The sequence below is a fragment of the Gymnogyps californianus genome, chromosome 27 (assembly GCF_018139145.2).
Source record: "Gymnogyps californianus isolate 813 chromosome 27, ASM1813914v2, whole genome shotgun sequence".
Lineage (NCBI taxonomy): Eukaryota > Metazoa > Chordata > Aves > Accipitriformes > Cathartidae > Gymnogyps > Gymnogyps californianus.
In genome coordinates this window covers 5,926,148-5,953,736 of record NC_059497.1, presented here as the reverse complement: position 1 = coordinate 5,953,736, position 27,589 = coordinate 5,926,148, and the positions used below count along the sequence as shown (strand labels likewise).

General features: G+C 63.6%; 1 protein-coding gene across 1 annotated transcript; it reads right to left on the bottom strand.

Annotated features, from left to right (window-relative positions):
- Positions 1–900: 900 nt before the first annotated feature.
- EPS8L3 (EPS8 like 3) lies at positions 901–6,019 on the bottom strand. Its single transcript, XM_050911182.1, has 19 exons — positions 5,979–6,019; positions 5,795–5,868; positions 5,649–5,713; positions 5,374–5,529; positions 4,431–4,580; positions 4,264–4,340; positions 3,306–3,442; positions 3,131–3,204; positions 2,925–3,039; positions 2,772–2,836; positions 2,515–2,589; positions 2,226–2,374; positions 2,034–2,115; positions 1,900–1,937; positions 1,697–1,793; positions 1,443–1,565; positions 1,262–1,341; positions 986–1,139; positions 901–918 (listed from the first exon to the last, which is right to left on the bottom strand). The coding sequence occupies exons 1-19, from the start codon at positions 6,017–6,019 to the stop codon at positions 901–903; spliced, it is 1,770 nt and encodes a 589-aa protein (XP_050767139.1).
- Positions 6,020–27,589: the final 21,570 nt, after the last annotated feature.

Genomic DNA, 27,589 nt, shown 5'->3' with positions numbered 1-27,589 from the left:
TGGGGTGGGTGGGGGCATCCCTGACCCAAAGGGCATCCCCACCGCCCCAGCCCCCCCCCCCACCTTCCCTGGGATTTGGGGGGGGGTGGGGGGGAACGAGCTCAGCCCTGTGCTGTCCCCGGGGCCCCCCCTTGCTCCCTTGGGAAAGGAGTCCTGGGCCCCCTCCCTTCTAATTAGCGCATTCCTGCCCACTAACGAGGCAGCATTGATGAAGGCTGTGTGGGGGGGGGCTTGGTGCCCTGCCACCCCCCCCCCCCGCGGCACAGAGCTGGGTGGGCTGGGGACAGCCCTGTCCCATGGGCCCCTCGTTGCCACCACCCCCTGGGCACGACGGGGGGGGGGGGCTGCCTGGGTTGGGGACCCAGAGGTGTCCCTTGGGTGCTGCTGGGCAGGTCCCCGCTGGGGGGTGGCCGGCTGTGTCCCCCTCCCTGCCATGTCCCTGTCCCCCTCCCTGCCCCATCGGGGTGGCCCATGGGGACCGGGGTGCCCCCCCTGCAGACGCCGGTGCTGTCACTCTCTTTATTTTCCACAGCAGTCGCTTTACGTTTTGTGGGGTGCACACACATTTCACGGTGCCCGGCCCCCCCCCCGGGGGGGCTGCCTGCCCCCCACTTTCCCGCGGGGGGGTCCGGCAGCCCATCTCCCTGGGGGGGTCCCCAAGAGCCTCTGGCATGGCAGTGGGGGTCCCAGCAGCCTTGCGTCATCAGTGGCTTTGGGGGGAACGTGTCTTCTAACCTCCAAGGAGTGGCTCTCCGTCTTGGGGGGGCCAGGCGTGACGGAGGGTGTGGGGTGTCCCGTTCCCCCCCCCCCCCCCCCGCAAGCCCCCTCCCAGTCCTGCGGTGCCCGGGGTTGCTCCATCCTGGGAGGCACATGGTGGGGACAGTGGGAGACACTGGTGGCTCAATCCCTGGAGTCCATCTGCAGAGAAGGGGAAGGGAGAAGCGTTGGGTGGGTGGTGGGGGAGCCCCGGGGTGGGGAGGGGGGCGCGGGGTTGGGGGTCCCTCACCCCCAGGGACGTCCTGACGGCGGAGAGCTTGAAGACGACTCGCCGCCATTCCTCGGGGCAGACGGCTTGCAGCTCCGCCGGGCTCAGCTGCAGCAGCTGGTGCCCCGTCAGCACCCCCAGACACCGCACCGTGCTGCGGACGGACAGACGGACAGACAGACAGAGGGTAAGGGGTGAGCAGGGCTTGGGGTCCGTGTGTCCGTCCCCCCCCAAATGGAGCCGTATGGGTTGGGGGGGGCTCAAGGGTCCACCTACAGCCGCGAGAAGCCCTTGTCCTTCAGCCAGGCTGTCACCTCCGCCGGTGAGGAGTTGGGGTGCAGGTTGGGGGGGCTGTCCTGGAGCAGAGGACAAGGGGAGGGGATAGTGGGGTGGCCCCCCCCGCCACCCTCTCCTGGTGGCGGGGGTGCAGGGAGGGGAGGGGAGAGGGGACACCCACCTGGCTGGCGCTGTGCCCCCCCCCGTGCCCCTGCCCCAGGGGCTCCAGGATGTTGCTGGGGACGTAGCCCTTCGCCCCCCGGCTGTCCTGCACCAGCCACCACTTCTTCCGCTGGTCCAGCACCTAAGGTGTGTGGTGACAAGGGTGGGCAGCACCCTGCTGCCACCCCCTTCCAGGACCCCCAGCGGGCAGGGTGGGGGTCCCCACTCCATCCTCCCCAGGAGTACCCATGGGGGGGACCCCTCGGTTTCTACCTGCAGCGTGTCCCCCATCCTGATGCTCAGCTCCTGCGGGTTCCTGCCCTGAAACTCGTACAGGGCTCGGACCAGCCCCTGGGCAGCGAAGGGGGTCCTGGAGATGGCGGGGGGGGGGTCGGGGGGGGGGGGGCATGAGCATCCAGCCAGGGGCCGAATCCTGCCCCAGCCCTCAGCATCCGCAGGGCAGCGGGAGCACTTACACTTGGCCAGGATGTTCCCTCCGGCCGGTGACCGGCGACTGTGCGGGGAGCAGAGAGAAAGGCGGGTCTTGAAAGCAAGTTGGGGAAACTGAGGCAGGCGGTGGGACATCCTGGGTCCCCCCTCCATGCTGTACCTGCTCCATTGGAGGGGGCAGCCACCCATCCGAGAAGACGGGGATGTAGCGGGGCACCAGCTCGCCGTTGGGGTACTCTGCCCTGCGACGGGTGGGGAGAAAGCCAAGGTGGGTGGTGTGATCCACTCCCCCCCCCCCCCCCCCCCCAAAAGGCTGGACCCCCCCCCTCAGTGTTGGGGGGCTGGACCCCACCTGGTCTTGTTCCAGGCGGTGCCCAGGGTCTTCCAGGTGCGGTAGTCATCCTGGTGCAGGGTCTTCTCCAGCAGCTCCACCGCCTCTGGCACCAGCAGCGGTGCCTCCACCGCCGGGGCCAGGCTGCGGTTGGGGCAGTGATCCAGGACCTGGTGCAGGCGGTGATGGAGCAGCACCCCCATACCTGCCCCCCCCCCCAGGATGGGGGGCAGGGGGGGTGGTGAGGGCCGCTCCCCACCCTGCTCACCCCTGGCTGGGGGGGTTGGGACCCGCTTTTGGGGACACTCACAAAGGAGAGGGCCGTGAAGATGAGGCGCAGCAGCTGGGAGGGGTCCGGCTCCCGCACGTGCTGGTGGGTCCTTCCCTGCATGGAGTCGGGGGAAAGGGTGTCCGCAGGCAGCCCCCCCCTGTGTCCCCATGCAGCCCCCCTGTCCCCACGGAGCCCTCCCATCCCCACAGAGCCCCCCGGCCCGGCAGCGGAGCGGGCAGGGTCATGCCAGGGATGCCCACGAGCCATGGGTTTGCATCCAGCCCAACGGGACCTACCATGAGGTTGAGGGCGTATTTCACCTTCTGGAAAAAGTCCGTGTAGTCATCATTGGAGGGCAGAGCTGGAGGGGCAGAGAGGGGGGGGCTGGCACCGGGATGGCCCCCCCCCCTGGACCCCCACCAGCCCCCCAGGGCACAGCCCTCCCTCACCACCTTTGTTCTTCATCTTCTTCTTCTTCAGGTTGGTGGTGCTGACCAAGCCCAGGGCTGTCTTCAGCCGGACCACGAAGAGATCCAAGTCGCTCAGCACGTGGTTGAGGACCTCCTGTGGGTGCAGGATGGGACCCGGTGGGTGCCGGTGGGGAGGGTTGGGGTGTCCCCATCTGAGGTAGGGGGGGATGTGGGATGGGACTTACAACATCTCGGTCCACGTTGGACATGACCTGGCCCGGGGAGTTGGTCCATGGCATCTGCTGGGTGTCTGGCAAGCCTGGTGACAGCAGAGGGTCCCAGCTCTGCTCCCCATCACCCCGCTCCCACCCCTGCTCCTGGGGAAACTGAGGCATGCTACAAACCCCACCCAAAACTCACTGTAGTCCGAGGAGGGCAGCCCACGCCAGGGGGGTGCGTGGAAATTGGACTCGGGGATCTCTGCCCACCGCTCTGGGGCCGGGTAGGGACCCTGTGCGTACGGGGGGGCTGGGCTCGGCGGCATGTCCAGGCTGCTCCTGGGCAAGGAGGGATGGGGAGGGGGGAGGTGAGGGGGGGCTGAGCCTGGGGATGGGGTACGGGGTGGGGTGGGGGGTGTCTGTGTCCCTGGGGATGGGGTAGGAGGGGGGGTCTGAGCCCCAGGACGGGGTATGGGGGTCTGTGCCTGTGGGTATGGGGTGAGGGGGGTATGAGGAGGGGGCTGAGCCTGGGGATGGGGTATGGGGGGGGTGGGGGGTGTCTGTGTCCCTGGGTATGGGGTAGGAGGGGGGTCTGAGCCCCAGGATGGGGTATGGGGGTCTGTGCCTGTGGGTATGGGGTAGGAGGGGGGGGTATGAGGGGGGGGCTGAGCCTGGGGATGGGGTATGGGGGTCTGTGCCTGTGGGATGGGGTAGGGGGGGGTATGAGGGGGGGGTGAGCCTGGGGATGGGGTATGGGGGTGACACACACAACTGTGCCCATGGGGATGAGGGGAGACTGAGCCCAGGGATGGGGTACAGGTGTGGGAGGGGGTCTGGGGGTTCTGTGCCCATGGGATGGGGTGATGGGTGGTAGGAGGGGGGCTGAGCCAGGAGCTGGGGTACAGGAACAAAAGGGGGGGGTCACCCCCCAGGAGGGTGAGGGGGGATCTCTGCCAAGAGGGATCCCCTTTGCCAAGAAGGGGGTCTGCTCCCACAGGGAGGGACTCTTTGGGGGACATGGGGGCAGCATGGGCTTATCCCCCCCCCCAGGGAGACACCCCCCCACGACTGACCACAACTTGGGGGGAGGGGGGGGCAGATTTGGGGGACCAGACCTGGCTGTCCCCAGGGAGGGGGCGAAGAAACACGTACCCCCTTACCTCTGCCCATATTGACTCCTCTGCTCCTCCTTCCACTGCTTCACCAGCTTCTCCAGGCTGCTCTTCAGCGTCTCTGCCTGGCACAGACCCACCACCATCAACCCCCCCCCCCAATCCCGGGGTGCTGCCCCCCCCACCCCACCCCTTTGCCCACCCTCAGGGCTCACCCCCAGACGCTCGCAGTGGAAGAGCAGGACGCTGGTCCCCGGGGAGCTCTGCTCCTGCACCTTGATGGCCAACACCGAGTTGTAGCCGCAGACATCCAGCACAGCCGAGCACCCCTGGACGCTGCCCAGCGGGTAAGCCTCCAGCTCCTCCTGGACGGGGGGGCAGAAACGGGGTGCTCAGCCCCCCAGAATGGCTAATAGGGGTAAAGGGCTAAGGGGATGCAAGGGTTATAGGGGTGCTAGGGCATGGAGGGTTTGTAGGGTTGTGGGGGTGTAAGGGTTAATGGGGGGCAGTGGGGTTATGGGGTGGCATAGCCAGGGTTTTGGGGGTGCTGAGTCTGGGGGGTGGGGTGGCGTGGGGTAGGGTTGTGGGTGCCAGGCTTGTAGGGTGCAAGGGTTGGGGGGTAGCAGGGTTTATGGGGGTGCCAGTTTTATAAGGGTGCAGGGGTTGTGGCCGGGGCCAAGGGGGTGCCAGGCCTGTAGAGGTGCAAAGGTGTCGGGGGGTACCAGGGTTATGGGGGTGCCGTAGCTGGGGGAATACCGGATTTGTGGGGGTTTGGGGTCCAGGGCGGGTGTCATGGCCAAGGTGGGTGCTATGGGCAGCTGGGTGCTAGGGCTAGGGGTGCAAGGTGGGTGCCAGGGCCAGGGGGTGTTGAAAGGCTGATGTGCACGTCGGGGTGAAGGGGGGTACCAGGATTAATGGGGTGCCATGGCTGGAGTGGGTGTTGGGGCCAAGGGGGGTGCAAGGGCCATTGGGGGGGGAGGGGATGCCAGGGTTATGGGGTACCAGGGTTATGGGGGTGCCAAGGGTGCAGGGGGTGCCACAGCTGGGGGAACACCAGCTTTATGGGGGTGCTGGGTCCAGAGTGGGTGCCGTGGCCAAGCTGGGTGCCATGGCCAGGGAGTACCAGGCTTTGGGGGGGTGCCCTGGCCGGGGGGGTACCTTGCTCTCCACATCCCTCAGCACCAATTCCTCGTCCTTGACTTGCAGGATGAGATCCTGCCCCCAGACCCGTCCCTGAGCCTCCAGCACCTTCAGGCGCGCCAGGCAGTCTTCGGTGCTGCGGATGTCCCTCTCCAGGCGCACCGTCAAGAGGTGCTGGGGGGGGACACACGGCACCGGGTGGCACCGGGTGTCCTGTCGCCACCCCACGCTCTGCAAACCGGGGGCACCCTGGCAAGGTTGGGGGGGCTTCGGGCGGTTTGGGTGTCTCCTACCTCAACGTGGTGCTGGAAACCGCTTTGGGGCTTGAACAGGGCCTGGCTGTAGTCCTTGCGCTGGTCTGCAGGGGCACGCAGGGTCAGGGGACGGGGACAGGTTGGGGACGGGAGTGGGGGGGTTTTGGGGTGCAGCCCTCACTCACCGTAGATGCTTTTCCCGCTAGGGCGGGCGAAACTGTTGGACCGTCGGAGCGGGGAGCTGTCGTCGTATTCGCTCCTGGATGGACGGACGGAAGGACCTTTGTGCCTTGCCGCATGGTTCCCTCTCCCCACCCAACCCTCCGGGGTCCCCAAGGTGGGGACACCCCCACCCTGCTGGGTACTCACCGGGACCGGGGGTTGCTCCAGCGGCCGAAGGGATCTCCCATCTTGCCGGGGGGCAGCGAGGGTGGCTTGATCCTGCTACGGGGTCCTGGGCTGGGCACCGTCCCTGTGGCACCCCCAGTGTGTCCCCAACCACCTGGGACCCCTCCATGCCATCCACCCCCTCCCAGGACGGTGGCATCGCCCCAGTTCCCAGCAGGACCCCCCTGCCCACCCATCCCCAGCCATCCTGCCCCATCCCAACCCCATGGAGGTCACCCAGCGGCCGGAGCCAACCCCCCCCATATCACTAGATGGGGTCCCTATCCTAGGGGACACCCGGGGTGTCCCCCACTCACCCCAATCCCGGTGCTGCTGGCTCAGCCGCCTGGGCTGGAAGTGCACAGTGGAGGGTGGCACGGAGGGGGGGCAAGGGCTTGACGTCAGCGCCGCACCCGCCTGCTCTTTGCCCGATGGCGTCTGCTTCAAGGCGGGGAGGGCGGGGGGACGGACACCCAGCCACCTGGCACAGCCACCACCCTGGGCTCACCCTGCGGCAGGGCTTGCTCGCCTCGGGAGCACCCAGGGTGGGACTGCAGCCCGGAGAGGACAGGGTGCCCCCCACCCCAAGGCCAGCCTGGTCTCCCCGCCGGGGCTGAGCCTTGGTGACATCCCACATGGCAGCACCCAACCTTTTCTCCCACAGACCTCTATGCCCGTGCCCGGCGGGTAACCCCGGGCTCACCCCGAAACTTGGTCGCCGCTGGGAAAACCCATCCAGGGTGGTTTGTGCCAAGGAAGGGGCCGGATCCGGCGTGCGGGTCCAGGACTTGGGTTAAGGCTGGTGGTGGCAGGGTCACCGTTCCCAGTGCCGTGGGGTCACCCCTGGGTGTCCAGCCCTGCTCCATCCCGCAGGGTCCCTTTGCAGGATCCGTCCCTCGGCACCCCCAGGAGCATCGGGGAGAGCTCCGGCCCCAGTCTGTCCCCACCTGGCCGGGGGACACCGGGTGGCCACGGTGTGGTTGGCACTGGCCGGGGGTTGTGACTGTGGGACCGGGATGACGCGCTGGCCCTCCTCCCCCAGTACAGCGAGGTGGGTTTTGGGTTCATTTTGAGTCTTTTGGCTTCTCTGGGCTGGTTTTGGTGCAGCCTGGTGGGGGGTGATGGGTCGGCTGGGCTGTGGCCACCATGTCCCCGAGGGCATCGCTGGCTGCATGGGGTCCCATCTGTGCCCCCCTCCCCAGCCCCACAGGCTGCAACATCCCGGCTGACCCTCTTTCTCCATCTTCTTTCCAGGATTTTGGGCCAAACTGGCCCCACCGCGGAGGGACCCCGGCATCTGGCACCCCAGAGTGTCACACGGAGCAGGCGGTGACACCCCTTTGGTGTTCGGGGACCGTCAGTGGACAGGTATGAGCAGAACCGAGGGGACAAGGTGGGAGTGGGGGGGCTGGGAATGGCCCCCAGGGAGCGGGGAGGGGATGTAGGGGTTGGGGTCGTGCCTCAGTTTCCCCCTTTCAGGGAGGGGCAGGGTGCAGTCCCCATCTCGGCCACCAGGGGGCAGCACGTCCCCACGCCGCCCCCCTCCCCAGATGTGGGACCCCCTCCCCCAGATGTGCAGCCCCCCCCATATATATAGGGCCCCCAGATGTGCAGGGTCCCAGATGTGCCCGTGCCACCCCAGGTCCTGCTGGCACCACCGACCTCGCCGGGGTCCCTGGCGCTGGGGACATTTGGGTGACACTTCTCGAGGGGGGGACACAAGCTCTGTGGCATCACGGTCCCCGTGGGAGGTCTGGGGTTACAGCCCCCCAATAGCTCAGCAGCCCCCCAGTAGATATACTGCTGTGGAAGGGAATTGGGGTGTCCCCTGACATGGTCCCCCTGTCCCCTCCTCCTTAGGGACCGGGTACCCTGCCTGGAGGGGGGGGCTTGGGGAGAGGTTTAGGGAGCAAAGGGGGGGGGTCTCTTGGGATATGGGCCAAAATGCCCCCCCAAGCCCCCCCCCCCGAGCCCTGTCCTGAGCAGGAGGGGATTTAAATGGCATTTGGGACCCATTTAGGATTGTGGGTGCTGGCTGGCTGGAGGGTGCTTGTCCCTGTGCTGCTCCCCAGTTCACCCAGTACCACCCACCAGCCAGCCTGGGCCACACTGGGGTGCAGTGCCACCACAGCACCCCTCCCCAGCACCCCGCAGGGAGCCAGTCCACCCAGCACTCCTTACTGGGAGCCATGGGGGCAGGGAACCCGGGGTGCCACAGCATTCCCAGCTCTCCTGGCTCCCTGCACCACCCAGGGTTCCCGGAGGCCTGGGTCCTTCCCGGTAACGGTCCCCAGCACCGGGGTGGCCTCGAAGGCGTGACGAGCTGCGAGGAGGAAGCGAAGTCCCTGTGACGAGGACAACAAACCCCGTCAGGCGCTCGTTAATTGGGGACGCCAGCGGCACCGGCTCAGCCCCAAATTGTGCACCCGGCCACCCCAAGCTTCCCCTGCACCCAAGCCACGTCCCAAGGGTGGAACCAAGGCACCCCGATATCCCCCGCCCCAGCTCTGCCACAAGCTCGGCCGTGCCTCAGTTTCCCCAGCCGCATCCCGCCGCCTCTCCAGGCTTGGCCGCAGCGTCGGGGCGATATCAGGCTGGAGGAATCCAGCTCCTTCCCCGGCTCTTCATGGCACTCGTGGGTGTGGGGTGGGCCTGATCGCCCCCCCGGCAGCACCCATGGCACAGGGAGGACCCCGTGTCCGCCCCTCTGCAGGGACTGGGTGCTCGCCCCGCCCCCTCCCAGCTCCTCCCAGTCACCCCACTGGGTAAGCTGGGAATGGCGCCGTCTACAGAAATATTATAAAAAAAAAATTTTTATTTTGTTTTTTCCCCTCGATTCCCGGCCAGAGGCGACACCTCCCTGCGCAGCCCCAGCCCCGCCGTGCCCCTTCACCCTTCCCCAGCCTCGGGAAGTCCCCAGGGACCACCAACACCCTTGGGAAGAGCCGGGAAGGGGCTCGGAGGCTTCTCCCACCCCTCCGGCCCGGGGGCAACGCCGAAGCCTTTTGCCATTTCAGGTTTGGAAACCCCCGGCATCAAAATGTGCTAAATCAGTGAGTTCACCCCAAAACGCAGCTGTTCTGGGGAGGAAAATGGCTCCATCCTGCACCCCCTTTTCTGCCCTGTAAAGCTCCTGGGTGGGGGGGGGGCACAGACCAGTGCCCCCAGCCATCAGCCACCCACCCTGTCCCCACTGGGGACGCAGGATCAGGCCCTACCCTAAGGGGCAACATGGGGTTGGGGCAGATTTAGGGGTACCCAGGCAGAGGGGGACCGCAGGGCCACCGGTTCCTGGAATTAGCGGTGACACATCGCTCCCGGTCAGGTGCCACCGGGGCCACGGTGCCGGAAAGCAGCTGCGGCTCCGGCTGCTGGGTGCCAGCCAGCGGCACAAACCACCGGCCAGCCTGGATCCGTCCCCACGTCACCGAGGCGAAGTGTGGGACGGACCGCGGTGTACCCGGACCTGCCACCTAATTGCTGGGGACCAGCGGCTCCCCGTCATTTTGGGGACGCACGGGGAGGGTTTAACCTCTTGGGGGCTGGGAAACTGTTTCGGATTGTTCTCCCTGGGCTGGAGGAATGGAACGGCACGGCCCGGCCCCCAAGGTCGGGATGTCCCTCTCGGCCGTGCCCAAATCCACAAGTCCTTCTGCCCTCCGCGGGGTCTCCTTGGTGGTGACGGTGACGAGCCGATGTCCCACTGTCACGGCAGCCGGGCTCAGGTGCTGTTTTGGGGTGACACGGGGGAAGAGACGGAGGGATGCTTGGTGATGCCCTGCTGTCACCCTGCCTCTCCGCATCCCGCTCGGTTTGTCCCCGCTCCACGGTCACCCTGGCACACTGTGCCCTGTCCCTGCCCGTGGTTCTAGACCCCCTCTCCACCGAACGAGCGGTGCCGGGGGCCAGAACCAGAGCAGGGGGAGTCCCAGGTGGGTGCCCGGCCGTGGCGGTGCCTGGGGGATGCTCCGGGAGGTGCTGGACCTGGGTCGCATCCTGCTGTGTCCCTGTCACCCTGCTGTGTCCCTTTGCTGTGGGGGCTCGCTGGGGGCTGCGTCTCCCCCTCTGCCATCCCCGGAGGTCCCAGCTGGGTGCCACCACCAAACCCCTCGCTTCCCCGGGAATATCCTCGGGGTCACCCCAAGAGAGAGGCCCCTTGGGGTCCCAGCCCCAAGCTTGGTGCCGTGAGCTCCGTGGCTGTGGGGCGTCCTGGCCCTCGTTGCTCTGGCTTGTCCTGGTTTTGCCGGTGTGTGGCTGAATCCCATCTCTTCGGAGGAAGGGGAAGAAATCTCTGGGGCTTTTCTAGCCCGTTGGCTTTCCAAAATCCCTCCAGTGACGTCCTCGAAGGCTTTTCAGAAGCAGCACCCCAGAAACAAGCCTCCTCCTCTGCTTTTTAACCTGCTGCTGATTTTTTTTCTCCCCCTCTCATTTCTGGAGGGTGATGGAGAAGATGCTGGCGAGTGGGTGATGCACTGGGGGGTTACAAGGGCGGCAGGCACCCATGCCCGGCTCAGCCGGGGATGCCCACGGCCAGTGGCTCCCGGCTGAGCCGCAGGGTCCTGGCTGGAGACCAGTGACCTTCGCACCGTGACTTTTTTTTGCTTTGAAGAGGCTGAAATGGAAAAGAGCAGCGAGGGGAGCTGCACGTGCTGCAGAGCATCAGGGATGCAAGGATCACTCAGGTCCCCCCAAATCCCGAGCCATCATCCCAGCCCACGGACAGGGCAGGAGCCCCGTGAAGCCACATAGGGCCACATAAAAACCTTTTTTTACCTCCAGAGAAGCAGCCAGCCCCATGGCTTTGGCCCCACGCCTACAAAAAGCATCTCGCTTTGGGGGTGAAGAGGGAAAACCAGCATTCCCGGGGTCACCCCTGTATGCGCGGGACCCGTCCTTGCTTTGCTTTCTACCGTCTCTCATCCCGGCAGCACCCACACGCCGGCGGCACAGCCTGGCCGTGCTCCAGGGATTTCCAGAGGTGGTGGGGGCTGAAAAGGCACTGGCAACACCCGGGTTTAATTAGAGGTGATGAGGGCATGGAGACGAGCAGGTTACAGCCCGTTTGGGGGTGGCCGAGCTGCTGCAAGTCCCTGGAGGCTTTGGAGGTGCTTCTCGGCGTTTCCCACGCTCCGGGTGCCGGGGGAAGGCTGGGTGTCGGGGTTAAGCACCGGCTGGGAGACACGGCTCGGGGTGGGAGAGGGCAGGGAGGTGGGTCAGGGAGGTCGGACCTCCAAAGTCATGCCCATGGACATGTCCCTCTCTGGGATGGGGAATGAGTCCCTGATGTGCAGAGAGTGGGGAAGCCTGAGCAGCCCAGGGACCCCAGCGAGCCCAAGGAGAGCTTGGAAAGGGGTTTATTCTGCTCCGGTTTCGGCATTTGGGATGAATTCCCCCATGGGAAGAGCTGGCATCTCTGTTGCCCCGGTGCTGCTCCTCCGTCCTGCTTCCCACCCCTTCCCTCCTCATCGCTGCCCAAACTGGGGGGTGAACCTAACCCGAAAGCTTCCCAACGTGCCCTGCCAGAGCAGCGCTCTCTCTAGGAGCAGGATCTGGCCCTCGGAACTTTCCTCCACCCCTAAAACCCCACAAATTCAGGGGTGAGCAGAGCTCAGCCACCAAATCCCTCATCCTGGGAGGCTGAGGGACCCAACTGGGTCTCAGCATGGCAACAAAAGAAGCTCGGCAAAGCCTGGGAGCCCCAACCCTTCTCTTGAAGAAAATGAGCTGAGTTTCTTGCCCGGACGGAGCAGCCGGAGCCGATCGAGGACCCAAACCCATCACCATTGACCGACGCAGCCTGGCTGTGAGATTTGCCTTTAGATATCGAACCTGGGGCCACGTCGGGGAGGAGGACCGGGTCAAGCGGCACAACCGGCGGCGTTGCCAGGGGAAACACATTTTCACCGGCATCTTTCCAGGGAGGGTGATGAAGGCGGTGAATGAGGCAGCACACGGGTGATGGCAGCACATGACGCTGAGCTGGTCGGGGTGCCGAGGGCGCAGCCAAAAAAGGCTGCGAGCAGGCGATGCCGCGGTGGGTTGTGATGAGCGGTTCCCTTCCGAGGTGATGTGCTGCTGAGTCAACGCTCGAAGAGACCTCGTGGGCGGTGGGATTGATTTGGGAGCCACCCGTGAGGCGCCGGGCAGGGGACAGGCGAGGAGCGTGCCGCTGAGCACGGGTTCGTGGCATCTCGCTTGATGGAGAAGCTCCGGAGGAAATTGTGAAAGGGCGACCAGATGCTGTCTGCGTGGGGTGGTGGGGAGATGGGGCGTGAGCTGAGTGGGGAAAGCCCACGGGCAGGAGATTCCCAGGGCATCGGACGGGGTGGGTTCCTCCTCACACGTCATAGGATGCGTCCTCAAGGTAGTATCTTGGGTCCTTCCTACCCTCGAGGGTGGGAGCTGGGTAAAAGGCGGTTGCAAAAGGGTGCAGAGCTGGAAAGGGAGGAATGGGAGCAGGATTAGGAGCACTATGAGGTGTTTTAAGCAAAATTCCAACTCCTGCTCCTGCCATCAGGTGGCATCTCCCACACTTGCCCGCGCTCCTCGGTCCCACGGGAGACACAGGGCTGGCGTCTGGGTGCCCCAAGTCCCCCAGCGCCGTTTCCAGCCTGACACAGTCAGGGCTTGCTGGGACACAAATGGCTGTGTTTTCCACCAAAAGGCAACTGTTTCCTGCCAGAAAATGTCATTCCATCGATAAATAATCGGAATGGAAAGTGCTTGACCTTCCCTATTGTTTGGCTCCCATGGGAAGCTGGCTGGGGAGGAGAAACCGTTGGCTCGCCCATCTTATTCAGCCCGGTGCAGCTTCTGCTGGACACCAGGAGGGACGCGTGCCTGGATGCCATGAGCGTCCAAGACTGTTTGCCAGCTGGCAAGGGGTTGATCTTAAAATTGCTCCGTGAAAGCTTGCGGAGAAGAGTATCCAAATCCCTGAAGGCTTGGACACTCACTCTTTCTTTTTTTGGCATGTCTCTGGTCTCTTCCTATCTGCAAGCCCCAGGTGGCATCTTCAGCCTCAAGTCAACCAAAAGCCAGTGCCTTTTTCTCCTGGTTTGGAAGGTGTTCCATGGCCATGCTACCAACAGACGTGGCAAATGTAAGGGAATAGCAAACCCAGGTGATTCACTGATGGTTTTGAAAATAACTCATCCCTACGAGTCCTCAGGTCCCTCATCAGCAAGGGCTGGAGAAGCCAGCGGGGCTGGGGAGAGGAGCTGCAAGGCAAAGGGGCCCTGTGTCCCCTGTGGGTGATTTTTGCCATCTGAGCATCTCCCAGTGCTTCATTCAACCTCCAAAGTGGCTTTTAAGGAACAGGCAAGAGGCAAAGGCCAAGGTCCATGAAGCTGGGAGATGGCTGATGCCTCCTGAGATGCCTCCAGCAGCTTCCTGGCGTCAGAGAGCGAACTGTGTCATTGCTCGTACGGGATGTAGATGGTCCTGGAGGGATGCGGTGGGTCTGAGCTGGTGCCTGCAGATTTAGACCTCGCTGGTCTTCACTGGTCTGGTTGGAGAAGCCTTGGCCAAGGCTGGTCTATGGGACAGGAGGGAGCTGAGTGTCTCTGAGCCGCCTCAGGGTCTGGCAGATGGAGATGTCAATGGAGGAGCTGGGGTTCAGCTCCCTTCGGGTGAGGGCCGGAGCGGCGGTGCAGGATGATGCTCATCGGGTCCTTCAGGGGAGGCCACGGCGAAGGGCTGAGCGCGGGGCGGCAGCGGGGATGGTTCAGGCTCGTAGACAGCCCAGCCCGTAAAAAGGGACCTTCTGGCTCCAGATGCTGAAATCAGGCAACTGCTTGAAAATGTCAGCTTCCATTTCAATATAATAAAATAAAATAAATGAAAATATAATAAAATAAAACCAAAGCAGCATGCTTCTAGCTTTCAGGGTGGGGCAAACCCAGACATCAAGAGCGCAGACTGCAAAGACCCGGGGCCATGGACAGTCTGGGGCAGAGGGAGAGGAAAGCCCTGCTCGGCGGTGGCTTGGACCCCGTAAGGGATGCTCCATACAGCACCGTCCTCGTCGTCGCCCTTGCAGCTAGGTTTTTTTTTTTGGCTATTTGTTTTGGTTATTTATAACTTTCCCCCTTTTGTTTTTAATTTTCAAGCAGCAACTTGTTGCTCCGGGGAGGACCGAGATACACCCGGCCCCGGCACGCAGGAGGCGGCTGCTTCTCAGAACAGCAGAAACGGGGACTGCAGGTCCTGGGGGACCTCCCGGAGTGCACAGCACGGGACTCCGCACCCACCAGCACCCAAGGGTGACCCCGCGCCAAGAGAAAGGAGCTCGGGAAGATGCATTTGAGATGGAGCCTGGCTCACTGGAGGGGTTAAAGCTCTGCTCCCGGGAAGAGCCGGCTCCTTTCCAGCCTGAGTAAGCCCGTTGCTCCTGCCAAAACCCGGCGCCGAAGGCCGTTGCGGGGTTTTTTCAGCTGTAAACAGCGTTGCTCGACGGTGCGGCACGACCCACGGGGCCGGCACCACTCAAACCAGAAGGTGTTTTGATAACGTTCGTTAATTAAGAGCTGGCAAGAAGCGCTACCCAGATGCTGGCACGGGAACCAGCCGTGGAGGAGAGGTTGGGGGGGGGTCTGCAGCCGCCCCGTCCCCGCTGCCGCTCTGGGGTCACATTTGGCAAAACCCCTCGGAGGGACGGTGGGGATTTGTGGCTACGGCGAGGACGAGAAGCACCACGGCAGCGCCGGGCAGTGTGTCTGGCCAAACCATGCTGGCTATTTTCAAATGCCCGCGTGGACCACCCGCCCGGCCCCAAATTTTTGGGGCATGGAAAGCAGCCGGTTGCATTGCACTGGGAGGGGGGGGTATGGGGGGGTGATGCTGGCATCACCTCCAGTCCCCAGCCAGCGCGGCGGAATGGGCACAGTGAGGCGAGATGGAGGTGGCCAGAGGGGTTAAATCTCCTCCCCTGCTCCCGGGAAGGGCCGGCTCCTTTCCAGCCTGAGTAAGCCCGTCATCCTGCCAAAATCCTGCTCGGTGCTGAAGGCCGGCGTGGGGTTTTTTCCGCCTGAGGAGCGATGCTCGATGCCTGACACACCGGCTGCAGGGGCACGGAGCGGGGAATGCATCCCAGCATAACCTGGCCTTGAGCTGGTGATGCCAGCACCCCAAAATCCTGCAGGATTTGGGCCGGGACACCACCCAGCACTCGGGGTGCCTGCGCTGGCTCCAGCCCCCGCAGCTCCATCCGGCAGCTCCAGCACAAGCTGCACCGTTATTATTTACAAGAGGGGTGGGAGTATTGCCTTTGCTTCCCTTTATTTTTAAATTTATTTTTCTTTATTTTGGATTTCTGACTCATCTCAGACTGTTGCCGGGAGGAAACCGGAATAAAAAGTGTCCCGAATATCATTTGTATCAGCTAAATAAAATCCTCCCCCAAATACGCAGGGAGAAAAGTAAAGCAGCGGCTCCCCGGGGCCGCCCAGGACCCAGAGCCACTTCTCCTTCCCCCAGTCTCATTCCTACGGAGGAGGAAAACTCAAATTTTCCTCTTTTTTTCCAAACCACAGCTGGTTTCCGGCTCTGCAAGCACAAAGCCAGGCCTGGAGCTGCTCACACGCTGGGGGGGCAGAGAGGCGATGGGTGCTCCCCAGCCCCTGCGCGCTCCGGCTGCCTTCGGGGTACCCGTGGGGGCACCCAGCCCTGATGCCCATGGGATGCTCCACAGGGATGCAGCACCCATGGGGCTGCCGAAACAGGGCATGGATGGGAGTGGGGGGGATGCTCTGGAAGGGATGGGTGCCCTGGAGGGGAGGGTGCCACATAATGAGGGTGCCCAGTTAATACTGGCGCCCGAGAGATGAGGTTGCCCTATTAATATGGGTGCCCAGTTAATAAGGGTGCCCCAGAGATGCAGCTGCCCCTGACATGAGGGTGCCCTTGAGGTGAGGGTGTCCCAGAGACGATGGTGCCCTATTAATGAGGGTGCCCAGTTAATACTGGTGCCTGAGAGATGAGGTTGCCCTATTAATATGGGTGCCCAGTTAATAAGGGTGCCCCAGAGATGCTGCTGCCCCTGACATGAGGGTGCCCTTGAGGTGAGGGTGTCCCAGAGACGATGGTGCCCTGTTAATGTGGGTGCCCCATTACTAAGGGTGCCATGGAAGCAAGGATGCCCTGGAGATGAGGGTGCCCGAGAAACGAGGGTGCCCCATTAATAAGGGTGCCTTGGAGACGAGGGCACCCCAGACATGAGGGTCCCCTGTTAATGTGTCTGCCCCATTAGTAAGGGTGCCCTGGAGATGCGGGTGCCCCATTAATGAGGGTGCCCGGTGCTTTTCCTCCCTGGAGTGGTTTTGATTAGTCTCTCCTCGTGATGGGGGGACAGGCAGTGGGAAGATCCCTTGTCCCCTGGCAGGTCCCTTGTCCCTCCACCAGCCAAGCGTGACTCAGCAGCCGAGCCCGGCTGGAATGTGTGAAGACTGGGGGGAAAACAGCCCAAAAGCAGCATCCTGGGGGTGTGAGGGGCGTGAGTTGTGACTCCGGCACGCGAAGCATCCATCCGGACACCCCCAAACCCAGTTTCCCGCCCCAGCCCCTCCAGGGGACATATCCTGCCCTGTGACCCAGCCCACGGGAAGGCGGTGGAAGACACGGGTGCCTCCGGGGAGGCTGAGTTCATCCCCCTGCCCTGCTCCCGTGCTTCGCCCCAGGAAATTCTCCTGCTCAGCCCCTCAGTGAACCCGGATCCACTTTTCCCTTTCCAAGGGGAAAAAACTGCTTGGCTGATGCTCGGCTGCATCCTGCACGGCCGCCCTGCGCCGGGTGAGCCCTGGGAGCTGAGAGAAACCAGCTGCCAAGTGTTGGTCCTGAGAGCGGGGAGGATAAATTTGCCTCCCTGGCTCAGGAAAAGGGTTTTGGAGGGATGGAGGGAAGTTGTTGGGCTCTCATCCCAATCCCAATCCTAATCCATCTTCTCTCTATTGCAGTAGCAGCTCAGGTCCTGCTCGCTCCCCGTGCCAGGCGCTGTACAAAGAGGTGCCAGCAGCTCGTTTGCACCCTCATGGGTAGGGATTAAGCTTTATTTCTTCTTAAATCCGCAGCCTGGAGGCGATCCTGCTGCCGATGCCTCCTGCCCTGAAACAGGGGGGGATCCTCGGGCTTTGGGGGTGGCTGTGGGTATCGCACAGGGCAGAGGCGCTCGGAGCCGTGTTTGTCCTCGCAGGACCCGGGCTGGGGTCTGGAGGTGGGTTTGGGGACAGGGATGAGGGCAGTGAGGGTGGCACTGGGTGGGGGCCCTGAGGTGGGGATGGGGCACGTGCTCCCTCCCTCCCTCTGAGTCACCGGGATCACCCGTTGTCACCACATGGCTGGCGCCGCGGTGGCTCGTGGGGTGTTTCAGGAGGGGGTTGACACTCAGGCTCCATCTGTACCCCGAGATGCTCAGCCCGGGGGGTCTGGGCAAAGCAAGATCCCCCCCAGGACAGGGGCTGGGGTGTGGGGAAGCACCCCACGTGCTGCTCAGCTCCCCTCGCTGTAAACCTCCCCCCCCCCCCCCAAAAAAAAAAGAGATTTCAGCCCATGAGCGGCTCCAGTTTCATTTTTCCATGCCGGGGGGCACAGGGCAGCCGTGGCTCCAGCCGCTTTCTTGGGATTTGGCTTTTTTTTTCCCCGCCGTGAAGCGAAGGTGCTGCTTTTGGGGTCAGATACCTGGCAGTGACATCAAGCCTCATCTGCGAGGGGAAGGGCTGAAATGAAGCCAAACCACCCCGGGGACCTCCCAGCCGAGAGACCTGGCGCTGGGCAGGAGGAATTAGCAGCTCCGAGTGGTTTGGGCTTTTCCCAGGGACCTGATCCCAGCTCATGTCCTGCTTTTCCGCAGTGTTTCCAGCGGCTTGGGGTAACCGAGGGATCCCCGCTCCGAATCCTGCCCAGGTCCCTGCTGCGGCCAAGTGTAATTTTGGCATCCCTGGGGATGGAGGTGGGCTCCATCCCAGCGCTGTGCCACTCTCGCCGGGAGGAATTAATATTTTCCTTCTTTTTAATTGGCGTTGCCCTTCCTGGATTTGCCGGTGGCTCCAGCATCGGCCCTGGGATGGGGATTCAGCCGGTGGCTCTGCCCCCGCCATGAGCTGAGCCCCTGGGGCCATCACCGCCGGGGTGGGAGAGGGAGGATGCGACCCATGCGGAAACCACAAACGGTTTCGATGTGTTTATTAGCCCAGGCACAACTTCCGCCGGCCTCGTTTCCCAACGCCGGCTGCTGCATTGCAAAGCCACTCGAGCTTGCGTCTACATGGATCAGGGGTGTACAATGGGTGGTGGGGGGGGGATGCAGCACCCATAGGTGCACGGTGATGACCCCGTCCAGTGCCTAGGGTGGCCCTGAGGGGTGGCTGTGCCCCTGGGACAAGGCAGAGGTGGGTTTGGGGAGGTGGATCGCAGCTCCAGTATGGCCGGGAGTGATGTCTCCATCTCCGTCCCCGTGGCCTGGGGATGCGGGAGCGGGGCCGGAGCAGCGTGTGGGCTGGGAGGGTTCGCCGTCACCCCGGGGTGATGCTCGCTGTCGTGGAAAGAGTGAGCGGTGCCGGCCACAGGTCACACTCTCTCCCCCAGGAAAAGCTCGGGCAAAGGTTATTCTTAAAAAAAAGATAAGTTTCCTCTTTTCCTTCCTCGTCGGAGGCACGTGGTGGTGAGGTCATGGAGCGCCTGGGCTCGCGGCAGGACATGCTTCCAGCTCGGCGTAATCCCGTCTCCAGGGCCACGGCAAGACTGTTCTTGGCGGGGTCTGGGCGAGCGGCGGGGGGAAGGTTTCTCCTGCCTCTGCCCCCATCCAGCAGCGCTCTCCCGCTGCCCTTCCAGCTCCACTTTCCTCCTGGTCAAGTGACCACATCCTGAGCCAGCCCGCGGGCTCTTTCCTTCGCTCCCGCCGGGCTTCCCGGAGCGGCTTCTGTGTCCCAGAGGCAAATGTGGCTTTGCATGGAAAATCAGCCCCAGATGTGGCTGAGCTGCTGCAGCGCCATGAGCGGGGACGGGGCCCGGGGAGGGTTTGGGGACACGGGGACAGCAGAATGGACCTGTTGGGTGGCCGGGATGTGAGAGCCGGTAGCTCCAGTTTATCCCACACATTGGGGAGCATGGGCAGGGGGACAGTGTCCCCTCTGCAGCCGGGTGCTCCCCAGGGAGGGGTGATGGGGGTACCCAGGGGCTCTCCCACCCTTGGGGACAGTCACTGGGCTATGGAGTGGTGCCACCAGCAAAGCCCTGAGATTTTGGCTGTGTGTAAGAGCCCGGCGCAGCCTCCAGCTTGGCCGTGCAGCCCTTGGCTTGGGAGGCCGTGGGGCAGCTCCCCTTTGATCAGCTGCCGATTCCTATCCGGGGGTTGTTTTCTGGGAAGCGGGATCGCTTGCCAGCAGGAGGCAGGTCCCCATCGCCGTGCCACCACCGGCCCTGGCAGAGCTGCCGGGAGCTGGGCTCTGTCCCCGGCCGATGGCACAGCCATGCCGGGGGGTCATCATGAATTTTAACAGATCAGGGGTGCTTGGGGACCCCTGGGGACATCACGGCCGAGGTCCCTGGCTGACTGTGGGGCTGCCGGCCCCACTTGGGGCAAACTGGCAGAGGGCTCCGGGACAGGAACCGCACGCTAATCAAAAGAGGATGGAAAACTCTTGTGGTTGCTTGGAAATGAAGCACGGCTATGAGCAGACCACAGCAGCCTCCAGATGCGACAGCAGTGGCCACGGGATGAAATTCCGCTGGATTATACTTAATTACGAGCGCCGAGGGGGGGGTGGGGGTGGGGTGGCAGCAACAGACTGGCCCCATGGCATCGCCGGGCAGGCGGAGCGGCGTGGAGCCCCTGCCCCATGGCTGGGAGCAGGTTTGGGGACGGATGGGCCCCGGCTCACGCCTGGGTCTCCTTGTTGAGCTGGGACTTGCCTGGCTCAGCCCAGCCCCTAAATTTAAGCCTTTCCAAGATCTTCAGGGATCCTTGGTCCATCCCATTGCTTGGGGTGGAAGGAATCATGCCAGGGGCTGCCGACTCTCTCCATGACTTGGAGGCACTCAGCATCCTGGCCCCTATCCTGCATCCTCCCCATGCAAGGACACGGAAGATGACCCAAACTCAGGGTCCAGGCGAGGGGGTCCCCCAAGCATCGCCCGCTCTCCGGGGTCACAAGTGCCCTTGCAGGTTCCCTATCGTGGTTTCGTGCTCTTCAGCCTCGCCGGGTACCGTTTCCGCCCTCCCCGTTGCGACAGCCTGTTGCTCCACAGGGTTTTGAAGGGGCCGTGGGGCCTTTTTTGCCGGCGGTCCCGCGGGCCGGAGGGCTGCCGGGCGGGACGATGGGCGGAGGCGCAGGAGCGCATGCCAAGATGCATCAGCCTGTGTTTTTCTGGTGGTGGCTGAAGGTTGTTTGTGCTGTTCCGGGGATGATACAATGCTCTTGGCGTAGGTGCACGACCCAGCGTCCGGGCACACGTGGTGCTATCGGCCGGGAGGACGGTGATCTGGGCTACCCCAGAGCATCTCCACCTCTAAGCATGAGCCACAGTCCCCCCCCAAACTGCTGTGGGACCCTATTTTTGACCAGCTTTGCTGCATGCCTGTATGAGCACCCCACTTTCCAGCTCTGCTCAAACCTCCCCCTTGCATCTGCAGCACGGTTGATGCTCCCCGGAGTGGGACAGGGCGTTTGCTCCCTGGCTGAGCAAGGAAACAGTTCACCTGCTGAAAGAACCATTAGTTTTCTGGGAAAAAGCAGCAAACGCATCAAAACTGGAGTCTCCAACCACGTGCAAACAGCCGGAGCCGGTTCGCCCCATCGCTGGCGGCTGCTCGGCTCCGCTCTCAGATGGGGCTGGAGGTTGCAATACGTGAGAGGGAGAGGATGGGGAAAAGGGTGAAGGTGTCAGGATGGGAAATGTCCCCTGGGAGGGAAGCCGAGGCCGCCGGGATGGAGGCAGCAGCACCTCGTCCAGCTGCGAGGGAGATGGGAAAGGCCGGATTTAGCATTGGTGTTGGCCGGGGAGCGTGGGAGCGGCGGGAGCGAGCTGTGCTCGCCGGCCGGTGGCTTTTCACCGAGAGATGCCAGCACGATGCCGCTTGCGCTCGGTCCTGCCACGTCCCTTCTCGTGATGCCTGGATGCAGGGGGTTGGAGTTGGTGTTTATAATGCATTTATTTGGTTTCCCAGAGCCCAAAAGACTCTTTTAATAAACCCGAGTGGATTCCAGACCCTTCCCAAGCACAGGGTTTGGCTGGAGAAGTGCGAGGCTGGAGAGCTTTTTGCAAGACCCTCAAACTCCTCTTCACCCCCTTATCGCCACCTTCACCCCCCCCAGCCGTTGCAGCGGGTCCAAATCTCCTGTTTTCAGCCCCAAACGAACCACTTCACCCCCGGCCAGGGCACCGGGCTGCCAGCGCAGCTGGGCTTGCAGCATGCATGTGCCGCGGCATCGGCACACCCTGCACCGGCAGCTCCCCCAGCACCGCCATCCCTCCGAACAGCCGCCTGAAATGCATCCCTGCGATGGAAAAGGGCCGGATCCAGGCGTGGAGCCACGGGGAGCTCTCACAGCCAAGGCTCATTAGGGCTAAACCGCCGCTGGCTTCCCTTGACCTGCCGTCGGCATCCCGTTCCCCCAGGTAGGGCTCGGGCTCTCGGAGGCCGTCCCGGAGCCGCGGGCAGGAGGGAGGAGGCAGATTTACGGTGCTAAAACCTCTGCTGTTAATGAAAAACAGGTTCTGCGCAGCCAAACAGCTGATCCGCAGCCGCCGAGCTGAGTAATGCCTCGAATTCCTGGCAGGAGCCGCTTCCTTTCGGGAGGCGAGAGCTCCTTCCCCGGAGAGCGGGGCCCTTCGGGTCCCCACTGGGCACGGGGCTCTCCCCGGGGGCTGAGCCCCGCTTGAGGACCAGTTAGCCCCCAGCCGCCCCTCGGGGATCGGGCCTGGCGTCAGGCAATAAAATGATGGGGTTTTGCACGCTGCAGGGGTCTGGTGGGTGATGGTCTGTCTGTCTGTCCAGCCCTCTGCCCATCTGTCCATCCAGCTGGCCCCATAGGCGTTTGTCTTGGTCTCCATCCCTCCATCCACAGCGAGGAAGATGATGGGGGTTGAGCCCCACTGTGCCCTGCAGTGTCCGGGGACCTGTCCTTGTCCCCCAGGGTGTCACTTTGGCTGGCAGGGATGTCCCTTGGGACTGGGGGTCCCCCCGTGATTTCAAGGACGGATGCAAGCAGGGAAAGGAGCTCAGCAGCTCCCGGGGACTGATCCTGCGCGGCGGAGAGCTGCTGCCGGCGGCGGGGCAGGACGGCTGCTGGGTGTGGAGCAGGATGAGGCCATGACTCAGCCCTCGCCAGGGCTCTCGCACACCCCGATCCGTCCCCTCTCCCCCTCCTTCCCCGGCAAAGCCCCGGTGGCACCTGGGGACCCGGGGGTGCAGCCGGGAACGGGGCCCCGCGTGTGTGTGTCCGTGGTGGAGATCGGGGCCAGTCGCTGATGTAAACAAGCTCCGGCTGCAGATAAACAACCAGCCCCGGCGCGGGGAGGACAAACAGCTCCTCTGTTCCCGTGCGGGACGGCTCCGGACCCTCCCCGCGATGCCCCAGCGGCATCTCCATCGCTCGGGGTTGGTGGCTCGAAACACCCGCTCCAGCCCTGCGTTTTGTGGGTGGCACAGGGGTGCCACCCCGTCAGCCTGGGGCCGGACCCGTGTGGGGTGCAGGTGCCCAATTTGGGGGGTAAAGCAGGGGGGATTTAGCCACCTGGACGCGTGCCGAGGGCAGGGATGATGCTGGCTCCATCCATCACGGCAGCCCGAGCGCCGTGGCATCCTGGCGAGAGTTCGGCAGGAGGTCGTGCCCGACCCCGGTGACAGCCAGGGACACCCCAGCCCTCCCGAGGCGGGTGCCGCCGGTGTCCTGTGTCCCCCCGCCAGCCACGGCGCCAAGGCCAGGCTTCCCTGGAGCGCTCCCAAGCCCTTTGCCCATCCTGCCCTTGGTCCTGGCGCAGAGCCGGGCTCCCCCCGCCTGTGCCCAGCTGCTCCCGGCGCGGCCCCCGGACCCCACCATGCGTCGGCACCCACTTGGCTCCAGGCAGGCTGAGCCGGAGGGTGCCGGAGTTGCACCCACGCGACACCGCATCACGAACACCGGGTGATGCCGAGCCGGTGGGCGCTCCCTGTGTGGGGCTGAGCAGGGGATGGGGCACACTGGGGGCTGTGACACACCCCCCCCCAGCAACCTGGTTCAGGGTATACTGGGAGTGCTGGGGAGCCCCGGACACCCATAGATGCAGCCCTTCAGAGCGTGGGCATGTGGAGATGCCACGGGGTGGGCAGCCTCCTGCCGCCACCCCGAAACCGCTGCAGCCGAGGGGCTGCTGGTGGCACCTCCTGCCCCCCCTTACCCCCCCCAGCCTCGGTGGGTGCCGCGGGCAGCTGCCCGGGAAGGCTTTTGGCTCCAGCTCCGGCTGCATTCCTTGGTGGAGGGAGGAGCAGAGCTGGAGCCTGGCGTGACTCAGCCCTGGCTGCGAGGGCTGGGGACACGCCGGTGACCCATGTGGGGCCATAACCCCGTCCTCTGTCCCCCCTCACCGCCTGGCACGCACCCCTGGCACGGGTGACCCCTCCCTGAGCCAAGGGGCTGAGCTTTATCCCTGCCCAAGGACCCCCCAGCGCGTGCCGGGGGGGGGTGGCATGTCCCCCAGGAGCCTCCGCGGTCAAGGACGGCCGGACCCCGGGTTATGATAACGCTAAAAAGGGACTTTCTCCGCCGGCGCCGGACACAGCCTGACCCTGCGGTTCCCTCGCCCTCAGCCTGGCCAGCCGACAGCCACTGATTCCCCTGCACCCGGATCCGGCCAGCATTCCCCTCCCATGGGTGCCCACCCCACGGGGAGGGGGCTGCTGCCAGGGGACCCTGAGCATGGGGGTGATCGGGGCTGGATGGCGGGGGGGGGGGTCCAGAGCAGGACAGAGGGTCCCGGTCTGGAGCAGGCGGCGTGGGAGGGATGGAGAGGAGGAAGCAGGAGGCTCGCTGCGGGATGAAGGCTGCAGCCTCATCCTGCCGCCTTCTCGTGACATCCTGAGTCCCCACCGCTGGCAGCGGGCTGGGAGGAGCGCTCGCCACCCGCATTCCTCTGCTCCTCAAGGAACCGGCTCGGGACCTTCCCACGGGGATTTCCAGCCTGGGCACACACCACTCCAGCCTGGATCGTGCTGGCTCCACTGCAGCGCCCGGGGAGACTTGTCCACCAGCTGCAGGGAGAGCGTCCCGGCCCCGCGGTGAATCACCGGGGAAGGAACTGATTAAGAGTTCACAGCACTTTCTTGCTGGAAATAACTTTCTCCGCAGAGGCCGTTTGCAGCCCAAGGCTGGTCCCCCAACACAGCCGGGGGGGGGGCTTCGGATATGCTCCAGGTTTTACCCCCTCTTTGGTGCTCGCTGGCCTGAAAAAGCCTCCCAAAATGAGGCATTGGGTTGGGATGTGCTCCGGCTCCCATCGGGAATGAGAAGAGGGGGAATCGCTGAAGCTGAAGCTGCCCGACCAACGTCACCTCCGGCTCCCTGAGCGGGAGGGTCGAGGTCCTGGGATGCTCTAACCTCAGAGACGGAGGAGATGTGGCTGCCAGTGGGATGGGATCGGTGTCTGGTCCAGGCCCTTCGGAGCCGGGATCATCCTGCATCCCCCCCCGCCTGCATCCCTGCATCCCCCTACGCTGGAAGCCAGCAGACATGGGGAGCCCCCCCGGGATGCGCAGGAGCCCCCACGGCCTCATCCTGCCTTTCCCCACTGCGTGACAGCCTCAGGGCTTGGAGATGGGGACAGCGGCCCCCGGGGCAGTACTAGAGAGGTGACAGTGCCACTGGTCCCAGTTTGCAACTGGGAGAGGGACAGCCAGGTTCCCCCCCAACCCAAATTTCTCCTCCCCAAATTTCGCCGGCTGTGGTGTGGGCACGGGGGGTGCTGCCACCGCTGTCACCCGCCGCCGCTCTTGATGTCGTCTCTATTTCTGCCCCGTGACTCAGGGATTTCGGCAGGTTTGGGAGGGGAGGAGGGGCAAAAGCCACTTCCCTGCCAAAAAAAAAAAGAGGCGGCTGTTGCTCTCGCTCTCCGTCATGCAGGGGGTGGATTATTAACCCAAGAGCAATGCTGTCCCTCTGTCCCTCCGTCCCTCCGTCCCCCTGCCCGCGCTCCCTTGTCCCATGACTCGGGGATGTGACACTTTTCCGGTCACTTAAAAAGAGGGGGGGGAGGATGAGTGTGCGGGAGATAAGGAGGAGCGTGGTCCTCAGCCGGTGTAAAAGGGCCTCACGCGCTGGCACGGGGTCTCCGTGAGTCACCCCCCAGGGCTGGCGTCACCCGGCTGTGTCTCTTGGGTGCCCACCCTGGCATCCTCCCACTGCTGGGTGCTGCTGAGGCTCCCAGGACAGCTCATCGTGGAAAACGAAGATAATCTCTCGGCATTTTGGGGGGAGAAAGGGGGTTATTTTGTGAGTACGGCTCGTTTTTAACCCCGGCGTCCTTCCTCCTCCCATCCCCATCATCCTCAGCATCGATGTTGATCCGTGTGCAGTTGCTAAGGGCCACCCATGGGTGATAAGGACACATGTGGCACCCATGCGCTGGTGCAGATTTGATGCCGTTGCGGGGCTGTCACTGCTGTCCCCATCTCCGGACGGCTCCCAGCTCCTCCCCAACCCCAAATCCCCATCGTTCCTCTGCCGGGTCCCCGATCCCGGCCCTCCGCTTGCTTGGGGTTCTCTCGGCTCCAAGAAAAATCCTCAGCAGCTTCTGAAACCCCGTCAGCGTTTCCGGCCCCGGAGAGCAGATACCGCCGCTTCCTCGAAGCTCGGATGTGGTGGCTGTCACCGACACGTGGCCCCGTTGTCACTGTACCCCCGTCACAGCCGCAGCCCGGGGCCGCCGCTTGCATCCAGTTGTGTTTGCGGAATATTTTGCTTTCTGCTTCCCTGTTGGGGTGACGAACACTTTGCAAGGCAGCAGTTCACCTCATGGCAACGAGTTGTTTCCACTTGCCTGCAAACAAACAGGCAGCGAACAGGAAAATCCCCAAAGCAAAGGACGGGGCTTTCTGCATGCCCAGCGCCTCAACGCCGGTGGTTTTTCTGTCCCCAGATCCATTCCCAGACGGATCTGTTCGTGCACTCCCTTGCACACGGATCCATCTGTGCCCTCGTGGATCCCTTCGTGCACACCCGTACAAATGGATCTGGTGGTGCACACGTGGATCCGTCCATGCGCACACGGATCCATCCATGCGCACGTGGATCCATCCATGCGCACACGGATCCATCCACGGACATGTGGATCGATCCATGCGCGTGTGTGCAGACAGATCTCTCCATGCACACCCGTGCAAATGGATCTGCTTGTGCACACGTGGCTCCATGCACGCACACAGATCTGTCCATGCACACGCATGGCAACGGATCCGTCCCTGCACACAGGGATCCGTCCATGCACGCCCATGCAGATGGATCTGCTTGTGCACACGTGGATCCATCCACGCACACGTGGATCCATCCATGCACACGTGAATCCATCCATGCACGTGTGCACACAGATCTGTCCGTGCACACCCATGCAAATGAATCTGCTCGTGCACATGTGGATCCATCCATGCACACGGATCTGTCCACGCACACCCATGCAAATGGATTCATCCTTGCACACACGGATCCATCCATGCACGCCCATGCCCACAGATCCGTTCACACACCTCCGTGCCTGCTGCCTGCCTGGCACCAGAAAGAGGAAAAGCAGCCGTGGGAGCCGGAATCAGGAGCCGGAATCAGCCGCTGCAGGAACGCCCTGAGGCCTCTCACCATCCTCTTGTCCCTGACGCCTCCATTCCTGCCCTGCTCACACACGCCGACACCCCAAATTCCCCCTCGCCGCCGCTCCCAGCACCCAGCGCACCCACGAGCCCTGCACCCTGCACCCTGGCATGGCGAGGGCACCCCGGTCCCGAATGGCCTGCAGCCCTGCGCGTGGCAGAAACGTCTCTCGGGGGCATTTCGGCTGCGGTGGGCTGCAGACGCGGGGTTTCGGGGAGGGACCGGGGACGTGCTGCGAGGGGAAGGTCGTCAAACCCACGCAGGATTTTCTGCAGGAAAACTTCCGGCGTGGACCAGGAGCAAGGCACAACGTTGCAGCGGGGCTGCGTGTCGGCATCGCCGATGTGCTGCGGTGTGTGTTGGTGCGCGTGTGAATGTGTTTGTGCATGCTGCATATGGGATTGTGGGTGCAGAGCTGCGAGTGTAAGGGGGGGTGTGTGTGTTTGTGGTTTGAGCGCAAATATAGACGTGTAACCCCGTGTGCGTGGAACGTGGGGGTGGGGGTGTGCATGCACAGCGGCGTGGTTACACGAGTGCATGCGTGCATGTAGGAGTTTATGCATGTGTGCGCATTGGGTGTGTGTTTGTGTGCACACGCGCCATGTGTATGCGGGTGGTGGGTGTGTGCACGTGTGCATGGCTGTGCCTGCATGGGTGTGCACGCATGTCTGTGCATGCAGGTGTGGGGTCTGCGCATGCATGCACATGTGCTGTCACGTGTGTGTGCATGGGTACCAGAAGTGAGCATGCACATACACATGTGTG

Coding starts and splice junctions, on each gene's coding strand:
- EPS8L3 (XM_050911182.1), bottom strand. CDS start 6,019: ATGGGAGATCCCTTCGGCCGCTGGAGCAACCCCCGGTCCCG. Junction 5,869..5,978: donor TGGAGCAACCCCCGGTCCCG/GTGAGTACCCAG, acceptor CCGTCCATCCAG/GAGCGAATACGACGACAGCT. Junction 5,530..5,648: donor GTTTCCAGCACCACGTTGAG/GTAGGAGACACC, acceptor GTCCCCCCCCAG/CACCTCTTGACGGTGCGCCT.